Consider the following 15,038-nt stretch of genomic DNA (forward strand, 5'->3'; position numbering starts at 1 on the left):
AGTGATGTTTAGTGGCCTATGCATTAAACATTTGTGATGTTGTACAATCCGCACAGTCATTTACGTCTTTCTCAATGCGCCCATCTCAGGACATATGGTTAAGGTTAGAGTTGTGGGAGTGTCATCTATCTTAGGAGTAAAGAAAAGTATTGAGGAGGCGTGTCTTACAGTGGGTGTGCCTTGTAGTGTTGCGGGCCTCAGCCAGACCCTTCTGGGAGTTTCCACCATGTAAATCATGTGACATTAGCATGCAATTTGATTTGCTGTTAAGCAGAGTTCTGGGAGTCTGCAGCTAGTCCCACCCCCAAAATTTGGGCTGGCAGTCATCTTGGAGCACACCAGCATAGGTACTGACACACCGCTGAAAAATAAACAACACTGGGGACAGCCAGGTAGTAGTTGCTGCTCCTGCTGCTGTTGTCTGTACATTCCTTTGAGATAAGGATGGAACAGAAGAGCATATGTTAGAGACCTCCATTTGTTTGGTTGGTACACCATAGGGTTGTATGCACTGTACTTTCAACTGAGCGCTTATTGGTTTCAGCTCTCGTACCACTTTAGTTTTGTCATGACTAGTCACAGAGTGCTATGACTGTCTCTTTGGGATGTCACACAGAATGACTGATGGACTTGGCTGCACACCACAGCTGTCTTTGGTGCACTAAGACCATGTAAGCGAAGGCTACAGCAGAAGGTTGCTGAAAAGTCTGGTAGCATGATGGGGGGTTTAAAAGATACTCATCAGAACAGAACTGTCATTTCTTGTGAGGCAAATACAGTTAGGTCCATAAGTATTTGGACATTAATGAAATGTTTGTAAATTTCTCTATGTATACCAGTGGTTCTCAAACTGTGGGGCGGGCCACCATAGGGGGACATGAAGTAACAAAAAGGGGGGTGTGAAGATGTGAAAAAAAGAAAACAAGAATCGAAAATATGAAAAAAAGATCTATTGAAACCAAAACAAATTAACATAAACTACATTCTGATACTAGAAAAATTAATATAGAGTTAGATAAATGTCGATTAAAGTTAAGTAGGTATAATAAAATATTCATCTATGATATATCATTAATTAAAAAAGAACAAATTGGTATTAGTGGGCTCCTTTCAAAAAAAACGTTAGGGGGGTGCAAATAAAACTGTAATGAAAACTCGGGTCGCAGATACTTAAAGGTTGAGAAACGCTGATGTATACCATAACATTGGATTTGAAATTAAGCAATCAAGATATGACAGAAGTATAGACGACTTTCAGCTTTAACTTAAGGGGTTTAACAAAGGTATTGCATTAAGCTCTCAGAAATTACAGCCATTTTTCACCAAGTCCCTCCATTTTCAGAGGAGAATGACTGAAATACGTACTGTCACCAAAACAGTCATCTCGATGTGTATTCTGAAAATGGGGACAACTCGTAAAAATCTTGGTAAAGGACAACAGCGAAATCAGACTCTCAAAAAAGCTGTTCCTTCTTTTTTTAAAAAGCCCACCCCAATTTCCTCCAGTCCATGCACTGTAAACGTTGGTAGTGGTGGTTATGACTATAAATCCAACGATGGGAGGCACGTCTACAATTTTGAGCGATTCAGCGAGCCCATTTTTGTTCACGGGAGTGTTTTCAGTAGGCGTTTCGTTTACAAATATTTTACCAAAAATGCATGCGATTATGTGACACGAGTAACGTGAAGATTATTTTCATGGATGATGTTTGCTTGTTAATGTCCAGCCTTTGTCACCTTAGACTCCCATTCTGTTATTATCTCTGATCTCCATGGAAATGAGATTAAAACATTTTCTGAGTCATCACTAGAAATCACACAGGGTAAGTAACATAGCAAGGCTACGTCCACCTTAATACGTTTTCGTGTTTAAAAAAAAAAAAAAAACGGTGTTTTTTAAATGAAGACGATCTTCCTTCACACTAGCGGTTTCATGTTGTTCACGAATGTGTATCTGCGTATGTTAAAACAACCGACAATGGTTTTCTTTCGTGAAGGGCCACGTAATGAGCAGGATCCAATCAGAGAGCAATTAGTGTGTGTTCTTCTCTGGACTTTCTCTTGTGCTGCTATGTCCATTTTGTAGCCTGGAGACCAAAACTGCACACAGTAATCGAGAGGAGGCCTCACCAGTGTGTCATAAAGCTTCAGCATAACCTTCTTGGACTTTCAACCATCCACACTGCAACACCAAGTTGGCGTTTCAGAAAGATAGAGTGCGGCTCTGCGGAGCCTCCATTTTCAGACATTGAGGACACTGGGGTAGTGTGGACCAAAGGTGAAAACGGAGATGAATGTCTGTGTTTTTAAATGGAACCGTACTAGTGTGGACACAGCCCAAGATGTGTCTTGCTTGTTTGAACTTCTCACGTTTATAACGAGTCATTCCGTTGGACTGTGCACTTGGACTTCATGACGTGGATGTTCACGGTGGGCTCTTCAGACTAGAAGTAAACGTCCTCTTCCAGCTGAACTATAAGCTGCCGGTGAAGAACATCGTGACACAAAGCAGGGATCAAGTTAGACAAGCTCTGCTATTCCCTACTAGCATCTTATTGGGTGGATTGAAGATTTTCTTGCCGTCGGGGTGTCCTATTGAATTTCTGGACTTTTCACAGCATGTATTCTAATGAACTGTACCCGAGTTAAGTACGATAGTTTTACTAACCAGCATCCAGCCGTAGACTAGTTGCTTTCTCTCTCTTACTGCATGGTGAACTTAATGGCTGTCTATGGTGCATGTAGAGCACACAGGTTTGGCTTTTTTATTCCATATCTGTGGGTCTCCACTTGGTGCTGGGCCACCTAGCCCTTTTGATTTAAAATTGTATTTATTTTTTAATTGTTTCAGTTGCCGACAGCCCGACACCTCCACCGCCGCCACCCCCTGAGGACATGCCAATGTTTGATGACTCGCCACCCCCGCCGCCACCACCCCCCATTGACTACGATGATGAGGAGGCGGCTGTGGTCCAGTACAATGACCCCTATGCTGATGGTGATCCCTCCTGGGCACCCAAGACTTACATTGAGAAAGGTGAGTACGACTGGGCGGAGGGGACAAATAGAGAAACGGACAATTACAGGATACACTCACGGGAGCAATACGGCAGGACGGTCTTTTTATTCAGTTTATCAACGCATGCAGGCTAAAAATAAAACCCACAATCTCCACACTTGTATCCGAGGGGTACGCCTGGAAAAATTAGATTCCTTATACAGTTGTGCTTGAAAGTTTGTGAACCCTTTAGAATTTTCTATATTTCTGCATATACACAGTGGAACCTCGGTTCACGACCATAATTTGAACCGAAGCAATTTCCCCCATAGGATTGTATGTAAATACAATTAATCCGTTCCAGACCATACGAACTGTATGTACATATATATATTTTTTTAAGTTTTTAAGCACAAATACAGTTAATTACACCATAGAATGCACAGCGTAATAGTAAACTAAATGTAAAAACATTGGATAACACTGAGAAAACCTTGAACAACAGAGAAAATTAACACTGCAATAGTTTGCGCTATAGCGCTACCAACCGCTGGCTAAAAACACTTTTTTTTTTAATGAGTTTTAAGCACAGGGAAAAAAATTAACATTTGAAAAAATCCGTAATTTAATAAACCACCAAGAAAAGTAACATTGCAACAATGCAGGCTACGAACCGATCGCTGTAAACAGAAATGAAAACAAAATCAAGCCCAGTGCATTCTTTAACTGCCTTCCTAACTTATGCGTCCAGCTCTCTCTCGCGCTGCCTGTGTGTGTGTGTGTTTGTGTCGCGCTGTCTCTTGCTTGCTGCACAGGGAGAGACTGAACATTTACAAACCGAAAGGGAAACTGGCTTGTTCGTATACCGAGTGTGTGGTCGTGAACCGAGGCAAAAGTTTGGCGAACTTTTTAGTCGTAACTCGATTTGTACGTGTACCGAGACGTTCGTGAACCGAGGTTCCACAGTATGACCTAAAACATCATCAGATTTTCAATCAAGTCCTAAAAGTAGATAAAGAGAAACCAGTTAAACAAATGAGACAAAAATATTATACTTGGTCATTTATTTATTGAGGAAAATGATCGAATATTACATATTTGTGAGTGGCAAAAGTATGTGAACCTTTGCTTTCAGTATCTGGTGTGACCCCCCTTTGCAGCAATAACTGCAACTAAACATTTCCGGTAACTGTTGATCAGTCCTGAATTTTAGCCCATTCCTCCGTACAGAACAGCTTCAACTCTGGGATGTTGGTGGTTTCCTCACATTAACTTCTCTCTTCAGGTCCTTCCACAACATTTTGATTGGATTAAGGTCAGGACTTTGACTTGGCCATTCCAAAACATTAACTTTATTCTTCTTTAACCATTCTTTGGTAGAACAACTTGTGTGCTTAGAGTCGTTGTCTTGCTGCATGACCCACCTTCTCTTGAGATTCAATTCATGGACAGATGGGCCTGACATTTTCCTTTAGAATTCCCTGATATAATTCAGAATTCATTGTTCCATCAATAAAGGCAAGCCGTCCTGGCCCAGATGCAGCAAAACAGGCCCAAACCATGATACTACCACCACCATGTTTCACAGATGGGATAAGGTTCTTATGCTGGAATGCAGTGTTTTCCTTTCTCCAAACATAACGCTTTTCATTTAAACCAAAAAGTTCTATTTTGGTCTCATCCATCCACAAAACATTCCTCCAATAGCCTTCTGGTTTGTCCACGTGATCTTTAGCAAACTGAAGACGAGCAGCAATGTTTTTTTTGTAGAACAGTGGCTTTCTCCTTGCAACCCTGCCATGCACACCATTGTTGTTCAGTGTTCTCCTGATGGTGGACTCATGAACATGAACATTAGTCAATGTGGGAGAGGCATTCGGTTGCTTAGAAGTTACCCTGGGGTCCTTTGTGACCTCGCTGACTATTACACGCCTTGCTGTTGGAGTGATCTTTGTTGGTCGACCACTCCTGGGGAGGGTAACAATGGTCTTGAATTTCCTTCATTTGTACACAATCTGTCAGACTGTGGACTGGTGGAGTCCAAACTCTTTAGAGATGGTTTTGTAACCTTTTCCAGCCTGATGAGCATCAACAACTCTTTTGTGAGGTCCTCAGAAATCTCCTTTGTTCGTGCCATGATACACTTCCACAAACATGTGTTGTGAACAGCAGACTTTGACAGATCCCTGTTCTTTCAATAACACAGGGTGCCCACTCACACCTGATTGTCATCCCATTGATTGAAAACACCGGAACTCGATTTTCACCTTCAAACTAACTGCTAATCCTCGAGGTTCACATACTTTTGCCACTCACCAGTATGTAATATTCGATCATTTTCTTCAATAAATAAATGACCAAGTATAAAATTTTTGTCTTGCTTGTTTAACTGGTTTCTCTTTATCTACTTTTAGGACTTGAGTGAAAATCTGATGATGTTTTAGGTCATATTTATGCAGAAATATAGAAAATTCTAAAGGGTTCACAAACTTTCAAGCACAACTGTACATGTCTGAATCACCCCGTTTGAAATTTCATAAAAATTAATGGCTGTTTATTTATTTTTATTCTTGAGGTGCCACTAAATTGATTTAAAAATACTGCCAAGACATTACTAGTGCTGCTGGTGGCTATTAAAGCTTGAAGTGGCTGATTTTTAATATATTACTTCAGAAATGACTGCCCCATTAGCAGTAGCTACTACTCCACTATCCTAATGATGAACTCTTTTAGCTCCCCCATAAATGCTAATTGGTTAAATTAGATCAATTTTATTAATTCCAAGGGGAAAATTCAGTTACTAGAGAAACCTTTGTGGCATTGTTGGCACCGCTGAAAACTGTGATTCTGTTCACTTGGAGTGCCGTTCCTAAAATGCAATGCCGAGTTTCAGAAATGGGCAAAGCAAAACAACGTTCTCAGGAAACACAGCAGGCTCTTCTTTTAGGACAACCTGGACGAGAACAGGCCCAACAGAGCTCCCCAGTCCTAGGCACTTAATTCATCTAAAATAACAAGTCGAGTTTTGAAGGTACCCTAAACTCCTGCTGTGTCTGTGGTTCTCTGTGTGATGAAATACGTCCAAATGTTTGTGCAAAAATTTCCCCTTAAAGTTTCCAGCTCCCCCATCCCCCCCCAGTGTTGTTGATGAAATCCTTTTAAAGTCACCGTCTCGATCCACTGAACTGCGGGTGTGGAGTGGCCATATTGCAAAAAAAAAAAAGACATAGCAGCACTTGAGAGAGTCCGGATGTGAGCGACTAGGGCTGAATCCTGGGCTGAGAGGTCTGAGCTATGAGAAGAGACTGAAGGATTTGAACCTTTTCAGTTTAAGCGGGGGGGGGGGGGGGGGTACATGATTGAAGTGGTTAAAATTACAAAGGGAATTAGAAGAGAAGATCGCAGCTGTTACGTTAAAATAAATTCTTCAACAAGGACCTGGGGACACAGTTGGAAACATAAGGGCAGAATTTGCACAGATCTTAGTGTCTCTCAATGCAAAGTACTATAGCCACACACAATGTGTCCAGCATGGTGGAGAGTAGGACTTTAGCAACCTTCAAATCTTGACGTGATGTTATTTTGGATCAGGGGTGGGCAATGTTGGTCCTGGAGGGCCGCAGTGGCTGCAGGTTTTCATTCCAACCCAATTGCTTAAGACCTTATTTCATTTTATGGCTTGTTAGCCTGCAATGTAAGGTTCTTACATCGTAGATTTTTTTTCGTTTCCAAGGATATTATCCAAATGATATGAAGCCCAAAACACATAATTTTCTGTCTCTCACATTTTTCTATTAAGTGTTTTAATAAATCAAAACAGTCCATGATGAACACACAGAGATGTAAATCGAAGTAAGCTAGATGGTGAACTGCTGACTGCTGTGTCATTTACATCTTACTGCTAATAAGGAGCCATTAAACAGTGAATGCAGCTGTTTAAGATTGAAATAAATAAGTAAGGGTGGGGAACCTTAACAAGCGAGACCACTAAAATGAAGCATCAAAATGTCACTTAACTCTTAAATGTTTTCTGAACAGCACACCATGCACTGGTTTCACACATAAATCAACATAAAACATCTGTCGCTACGTGGCTGTTGGCACCTGTTTGGCATCTCTGGCAGCAGTGACTGCGCAGGGGTGGCTCGACGGCCAGCAGGAATGCACGGTGGGCCGGCTACCTCTCTGGTCTTCGCACAGCAGGTGGGTGACAGTGGCAGTTGCAGTGTGACGTAATATGGTTTGTAGTTCGTCATCATAATTTGTGGTCCTCCTAGGCAAACGCTGCTGTAAGCATATCAGCTACACGAACGTGTTCAGCATCATGATCAACTGGGGACCAATAGGCTGATGCTGGTACGTCACTTTTGTTTTCGATATCCATCTCCAGATCACTTGCATCAAACTGAGTCCGAAAAGTCAGAGTGCAATTCAGCGATGATACAGAAAGCGTCCATGGAGTATTTTGCTCTAGTCTCACCAGATGTTGACGCCATTTCAGAGGATGTTTGCTCTTCACTACTCATGAGGTCAAATCAGCAAAGCTTCGAAACTTTAAGCAAAGAGGGTCGAACTAAAAAGTAAGAGCCAGTTTTGTCGCAGTTTACCATCCTCTACCCTTGAATTTCGACAAAAGTTAACATCAGCCCTTGAAAGAGTTAGGCAATAATTGACTTCTCATTAAGAAACTGGGTGGGAACAAAAACCTGCAGCCCTCCAGGACCGACATTGCCCACCCGTTTTGGACAATCGAGGTGACTACAATGGAAATGCATGTCGGGTTGAATGCTCTCTTCTCGACACTTTTGTAACATTTTAAAACCCTGAAGTGTGTCAAGCCAGATTGAGATGAATACTAAAAAACAGGTATGGAACAATTTAAAAGTGAAAAGTAATTACTGGTGTGTAGGTGTGTTTGCTGACCGAATTTGAAATTTTGTCTCCATTATCCAGTTGTTGCCATTTATGACTACTCAAAGGACAAGGATGACGAGCTGTCCTTCATGGAAGGTGCAATCATATACATCATCAAGAAGAACGACGACGGCTGGTATGAGGGAGTCTGCAATGGAGTGACTGGCTTGTTCCCTGGAAATTACGTCGAAACCATCATGCATTACGCAGATTAAGGTGGTTTTCTAGTGGGACTTTATTTATTCAGTCATATCTATAAATGAAAATGGAATAAATAAAAAGCTTAGCTACAGTAAGTGAATTAGGATATGACAGAATGTTCATTTTAAATTTGCAAATAAAGCATCTACTTATTTTTGGGAGGGTTTGGGGGAACACGTGGTATGATTCCGTATCGGTAAACCTCGCTTACTTCAAACGTGTCCCAATGGTTTCAAACCAGGGGTCGTCATCATAATCCACTGCTGTACACCTTAGGAGCAGCTACTGTCAATGGTGTGTTTCTTTGGAGCGCGTCTTACAAATCATGATGAGCTAGGTCATAAGTGCATACCGTATGTAAAGTTGGGATGTGTTTTATAAATCAGGTTTTAAATTCTTTTTTTTTGTTCTGCCTTCTTTCCAGTGTACACTGGTAACCGGCTGCTCGACTAATGGCGCTGGAGGAGCCAGCCGTTACTTCAGAAATATACTTATAGCATGCATACAGATGAGAAATTATTGTAATCTGTCCTAGTTGGGGTTTTTTTTTTGTTTTTTTTTGGTCGTTTCTTTTTAAATTCTCAGTTTTTTTTTTTTGGTTTGTTGTAATATATAAAGTGACTGCTCGCACTAGATTATTATTTTTTTGTTTTTCTATTTTGTTTTTTCTCTTTCCGAAAATGACATGTATAAAGCATTTAAGTGGACTTGTTTAACTGTCTTCAATTAAAAGGCCTCTTCATATTTGAAATCATCACATTTAGCAAAATGAATGTTGCGTCTGTGGTTACACACATTCAGTTTGCCTTTAACAAAGATTTGGATTTTTCTGAAAAGTTAACTCTGCTGCTGCTAATGTTTAGAAGAAAAAGAAGAAAAAAAAAAAAAGGGGGCAAAAATGACAGAACTAATGTGTTTATCCGTGTAATTCGTTTACTAAGTGTCCGATCAAGTTTGATAGGCTGATTCAAAGCATGTTTGACACATCATCACAGTTACGGACCACAAATGAGGAGAGTCATCCCCCCCACCACTCCCCAAACCCTAAAAAAAGCCAAACGTTTGCTCTGCCTCGTCTTAACCGATCACATTTGACTTTTTCCACCATCGACTTTTGCGTTTGCGGTAGTGTTGGGTCGAGAAACGGCTGACCAAAATGTTAAAACGTAAATTAACAACACTCTTGCACCGGAAGCATTTATTGGGTTGTGCCAAAATTAGGGTCAGAGGGGGCCAAAACAAACAAAAACAAACAATTTTGTATTGTTTTTATATATATATATATATATATATATATATATTTTTTTTTTTTTTTTTTTATTTTTCAGGGTGGAGTTTAAAGTTGAAAATGCCAAATGATGTTCACGACATGATTTGATCATGCTGCAAAAAAATAACAATTTGGTATTCTGAATGGTCAGGCTGTGTTGATCCAACACACCCCCCCCCCTTAATTTGCAATCAAAGCCCACCACTCCGTGAAGCTCACTGAATGACCACTAATGTTATCATCGCTGGGTATTGAAGCTAACGATGCCTTGATCCAGTACTTTGTCTGCTTTGTTACAATGTCTATTGATCTGTATCGGTTTTCGTCACAATAATGAAATTTCTCTATCTTTAATTTGTATATAACCTGTTAATTGAAATTTATGTACAGTCTTTTATAATAAATCATTCTCCTACAGTCGATTTGTACCACTGTTGTGATTAAAGACAAGAATTCTTTTTATTTTCTTGCAAATTTTATTTAGTTTTTTTTTTATACAAAGTTTTCCTCCTGGATCCACCGTCCACATTTTTATAGAAAAGTACGAGGCCTACTGAAATTACAAAAATATCCAGCAGCGAGGACGGCTCTTAAATAATGTAAACAGTCCAGCTGACTTTGAGCGGGCTGGACAACGCGAGAGGCTACATGATTCAGCCAGCAGAGTGGATTTTCCGTTCAAGCACACGTTCCATAATCGATACTTATATTAGACATTTCCTCCACTGAACGCTCGCTCCACCAAGGTACTGTATAGCTGCCTTTAACAGGAGAGTCTGTGCGGACGTCACTTGTTCCGTGTTAGGATGGTCTCTGTTAGCTGTACAAGAGCGTCTCTCTCCGGGGAAGGGCATAGTTGGCTGATCTGCCGTATGGCTTCTTGGCAATAGTGCTGGGCAAGGTAGCTCGTCTGCTGGACTCCGTCACTCTAAATTGGGGGGAAATGAACACAAGTAATCAAAACAAATGTTTGGCAGAATTACAAGAGCACATTATATATGATAACAGAAAGACGTCTGTGTGCCACTACTTGGACGGGAGAATCTGGGAGTGTAGGATTGGCGAACTCGTTGGAATGAATGGCCTGTTCTGGTTCTAACTGTTCTGAGGTGTACATAACAACTTTTGTTAAAGAGTGTGCGTATGATTCAAGTGTAAAAATTATAGATAACCAGTTTCTTCTTCAGCTTTTCCCACTTCTTTGTGGAGTCCAAAATAGCTCGGCCCTGCACCTCCTCTTTAGTCGGACCCTCTTCCTTCAGACCTTCTTTTACTTTATCCATCCACCTCCGTGTTGGCCTTCCTCACTTTCTCTTTTGTCCACATATTCCTTGTCTCTCCTCACCACACGTCCACACCACTTCAGCTTCCTTTCTTAGACGTCTCTCCCACTTTTGTTGTTCCTCTGATTGTCTCATTTCTTATTTTGTCCTTTTTTTGTGACTCCACACATCCAACTTCTTTTCCAGTTGCCCTCCCTTTACTGCCCAAGTCTCAGCTCCATACATCACTGCTGGTCTTAACCACTGTCTTCAAAACCTGACCTTGAACCTTTGCTTGAATTCTTCCATCACACAAAATATTCCCGATACCCTCTGCCAATTGTTCCATCCATGCTGCACTGCACTCTGGGGATTATCTCTGCATCTAATTGTCTATCATAGGATGCCACTGATCCTACTTATTTAAACTTATCCACTCTTTCCAATAGCTCTCATCTGTCTGCAGTATGTGACCCTCTAAACAATGGACATGGCATGGGGCAAGGAGGACTTCAGCATGAAAGTCGTTCATTTTTATTTTTGTTCTTTATTTCGCCTTATTGTATTAGGAATTTGTTAGTTTTTGCATAGCACAGGGTCAGCCATTGTACAGCACCCCTGGAGCAATTACAGGTTAAGGGTCTTGCTCAAGGGCCCAGCAATTACAGGTTAAGGGTCTTGCTCAAGGGCCCAGCAGAGTAGGATCTCTTTTGGCAGTGACGGGGATTGGAACTGTCCTGCGGTGGTTTGGCACCCTGCCCAGGATTGGTTCCTGCCTTGTGCCCTGTGTTGGCTGGGATTGGCTCCAGCAGACCCCCGTGACCCTGTGTTCGGATTCAGCGGGTTGGATAATGGATGGATGGACGGGGATTAGAACCGGCAACCTTCTGGATACCAGCGCAGATCCTTAGCCTCAGAGCCACCACTCCGCCCCATTAATCAATGCTAATAATAATTACGTTTATAGAGCACTTTTCTGGCTACTCAAGCTGCTTTACGTAGACAACAGGGGAACCACTTCAACCACCATCAGTGTGTAGCACCCACCATGATGATGTGCCAGTATGCTCACCACACATTACTTAGACGGTGAAGGAGTAAGAGAGCGCCAACTAGAGGCAGGAGGCCAGAACAGAAAAGGCCATGAAGGGCAGTTTAGCCAGGACACCAGGGAACACCCTACTCTTTCCAAACGGATGCCTGTGGGTCTTTTATGACCACACTGAGTTAGGACCTCAGTTTTGCATCTCATTGGAAGGATGGTGACAATTTTTACAGTACAGTGTCCCCTGGGGCATTGGGATCTGCACACAGACCACAGGGTGGTCACCACCTCTACCAGCAGCAGCCCAAACTTTCCTGGTTTGTCTGCCATCCAAAGATCTGGCCATTAAATAAATTATTAGCTGACATCCCTTCATTGTATAGGTAGACAGAACTTTATTTGCACCCAGGCATGATATTAGTTATTTCAAGAGCTTCTGTAGTACTAGGGTGTTGTACCGTGTTAGCCATTATGAATGTAGAGAAAAGCCAAGCAAAATGACCCCTTTTATTGGCTAACTAGAAAGATTACAATATGCAAGCTTTTGAGGCAACTCAGGCCCCTTCTTCAGGCAAGATATTGTAATCTTTTTAGTTAGCCAATAAAAGGGGTCATTTTGCTTGGCTTTTCTCTACAAGAGCTTCTGTAAAAAGCCAAGTAAATGCAGTCTGAACATGAACACGCACACCCCAGAATGACTAAAAGGGAAGAAAAGAAAATTTTGACTGGACAGTCCCAGTGAGGTGTTCATTATATGGGCTGTAGCCGCCGAAGCGTAAGGTGAGATCAAGCACGGGTAAAACGCGAATCGAAAGAAATCTCTCAGTCCAAAAATTCGTTTTAAAAATATTTAGTGAAAGTTAAAAGCAAATAATCCACACAAGAATAAAAGAAAAAAGTTACACACGTAGAATAAAAGGCAAAAAAAGTGAAAAATGTATCTTCTCTAAACTTCGCTTTTCTTGAGAAACTTTAGTTATTTCTATACTTAAAGGTTCTTAATTTCTTCTTCTGTACGCCTTAAGCATACGGTACAGTATTTAAATAAGCACTGTTTTCTTAAAGAGTTATTTCACACACTCAAAAGGCCCGTAGGCCCTCAGGCACGGTCACGGTTTAAAACCGTATGCCGCTACACCTTACACATGGCAAGGCTGTCACTAACTGAAGAATAATGTTTAGTCAGAGCTGTTAGAAATGGCAAGAATATACCAATTTAATTTTACTTATGAGGGTTATAGGAACCTCCTGTAGATTATGCATTGTCATCTAGTAAGATATTTATGAATCTTATATAACTAGGAAAACGGCTCTTACACAGGCGTATTGCCGTTCGTATAATGGAGCCCACGTATACATTTCACTCTAAAATCCCTGATCCGAGCCAAACAAATGTGACACTGAGAAGATAATGTGCCATGTTGCCTAACGCAGATGAATCAATTCCCATCACCGGCTTCTTTTACGTTTTTAACAAAAAAAAAAGCATCAAAATAAATGCGAGCCCACCACAGCTTAGTATTTAAGTGCATCAGTGAATTCTCAGCTACTAACCTGCATCACGTACTGCCAAGCACGCTCCACATCTCCAGCCGAACTGAAGCGCCTCATTATCATTGCATGCAACTCTGGAAACTTGGAAGTTTTAAAGAGAAAGTAGGTTAGGCTCGACTTTGCTTTTTAGATTATCCTCTGTACATAAAATAGTCAGATAACATTAAAGGCCCACTTCTCCCTGCAAAATTGTTAATCACTCACATCATCTTATTGAGAAGAGCGTTTAAAACTAAAAACAAGAAACACGTCTTTATGCACGTAGAATCGAAAAGCTTTGCTTAAGTATCGGTAATTGTGTGTAAATGATTTTGGAGTGTGTGGTGCCTATAAAAATGTGTTCACTTCTTTGAAAGTTTTCACCTTTTATCGTTTTATAAAACACTAAACCCCAGCGGATTTAATTTTGGCTTTTTTTTTGGACACCGATTAACAAGAGAAAAAGGCTCTGTAATGTCAAACAGATATCTTCAGTGTTTGAAAACATTTACAGACGGTCTTATTCCGTTGATCAGTGTCAAAAAAAAAAATTGGACATGAGCGTCATTAGGCTTTGCGCCCTTAGAACCAAGATCACCTGAACTATTCTATAACAGTTCAGTAATTATTTACTGCTCTGATGCTGGTCTTTCTGATCATAAAATCTTATATAGGGGGTCCTCGGGTTATGACACAGTTCCGTTCCTACAACAGTGATGTAACCCGAATTTTGGTGCAAGTCGAAAAACACACCCTTAGCCTAAGTCACTTACCTATCCTAACACATTTGCAAAATCATAATCTAGAACATAAAAACACAACTAAGTCACAGAAAAAAAGAAAAGGACATAAATATATTGTACTGTACACTGTACTGTAGTAACAGAAAATTGTAAAAAAAATCCTTATCTGTATTCCTTCTCACGTCTCAATTTTTTAAAGTTTTTATGGGAGTGAGCATTTTAAACTCGAAACGTATGTTGAGACGTTGTAACCCGAGGACCCCCCTGTATGTGTGTGTATGTATATAATATATACTGTATATATGAAGCAGACTGTAACTATCCTGCAGTCTTGTATGTATATCATCATCCGGTTCACACTTAGTAACCACAAGAGGGCGACAGAGAGCCCCAGATACAGTAATACAGTCCACAATATAAGAATATCAATACAATAAAGAGTTTTTATTCCACAAAGCACCTTCCAATGAACACCTCTCCAACAATCAGCCACAGTCTTACGGTCTTGTATGTATCTTATCATCCAGTTGATGCTCAGAACATTTCTGGTGTGCTCCGTAAAAGCAACCAACAGTTTTATCGTCAAAAATCCATAGTATTATTTGTTTGTTGTTTAATGCTTGTTTTTGTTAACTATATTTTCATCTTGCATTATTCTTATTGTAACAATGGAGTGGTAATAGAATTAAATCAACCTAATAATTATTAGGGTACAAGCAGAATTTTTGACGACGAAAAAAAGTCAATTAAATTAATATTTAAATATTAATTGACTTTTTTTTCCCATCGTCATAAATTCTGCTTGTGAAAACGTATTACTACACCACAAAACAAAAATGAATCTGTCAAGTTGTGTTTTTTAAATTTTATTTTTCTCAAGCAATTAAAAAAAAAAAAAAAAAAACTAATTTTCCTCCCCGGGCAATGCCAGGTATTTCTGCTAGTAGGTCATAAAATTGACGAGAAGAATTCATAATCAAGTGCAGAATTACAGCACTTGAGGGATCCTTTTGAGTGTCTCTTTCTATTGCACAGTTTGGCTCAAAAAAGTAACCTGCACATCGTCATCTCA

General features: G+C 40.5%; 2 protein-coding genes across 9 annotated transcripts in view; one reads left to right on the top strand and one right to left on the bottom strand.

Annotated features, from left to right (window-relative positions):
* Positions 1–9,845, top strand: part of abi1a (abl-interactor 1a) — a 198,911-nt gene extending 189,066 nt beyond the window's left edge. For all 8 annotated transcript variants that reach the window (XM_051928996.1, XM_051928993.1, XM_028804356.2 and 5 more), the window contains 2 exons: positions 2,852–3,037; positions 7,952–9,845. In XM_051928996.1, coding sequence (XP_051784956.1) covers positions 2,852–3,037; positions 7,952–8,127 — 362 coding nt within the window. In that variant the 3' untranslated portion in view covers positions 8,128–9,845. The remainder of the gene's footprint in view (positions 1–2,851; positions 3,038–7,951) is intronic.
* A 46-nt stretch (positions 9,846–9,891) lies between these two features.
* The window catches only part of pdss1 (prenyl (decaprenyl) diphosphate synthase, subunit 1), a 36,411-nt gene continuing 31,264 nt past the window's right edge, over positions 9,892–15,038 (bottom strand). The window contains exons 10-11 of the mRNA XM_028804360.2: positions 13,245–13,325; positions 9,892–10,311 (exon numbers count right to left, since the gene is read on the bottom strand). Of these exons, the coding sequence (XP_028660193.1) occupies positions 10,171–10,311; positions 13,245–13,325 (222 nt within the window). The 3' untranslated portion in view covers positions 9,892–10,170. The remainder of the gene's footprint in view (positions 10,312–13,244; positions 13,326–15,038) is intronic.

The sequence above is a fragment of the Erpetoichthys calabaricus genome, chromosome 6 (assembly GCF_900747795.2).
Source record: "Erpetoichthys calabaricus chromosome 6, fErpCal1.3, whole genome shotgun sequence".
NCBI classification, from domain to species: Eukaryota; Metazoa; Chordata; class Cladistia; order Polypteriformes; family Polypteridae; genus Erpetoichthys; species Erpetoichthys calabaricus.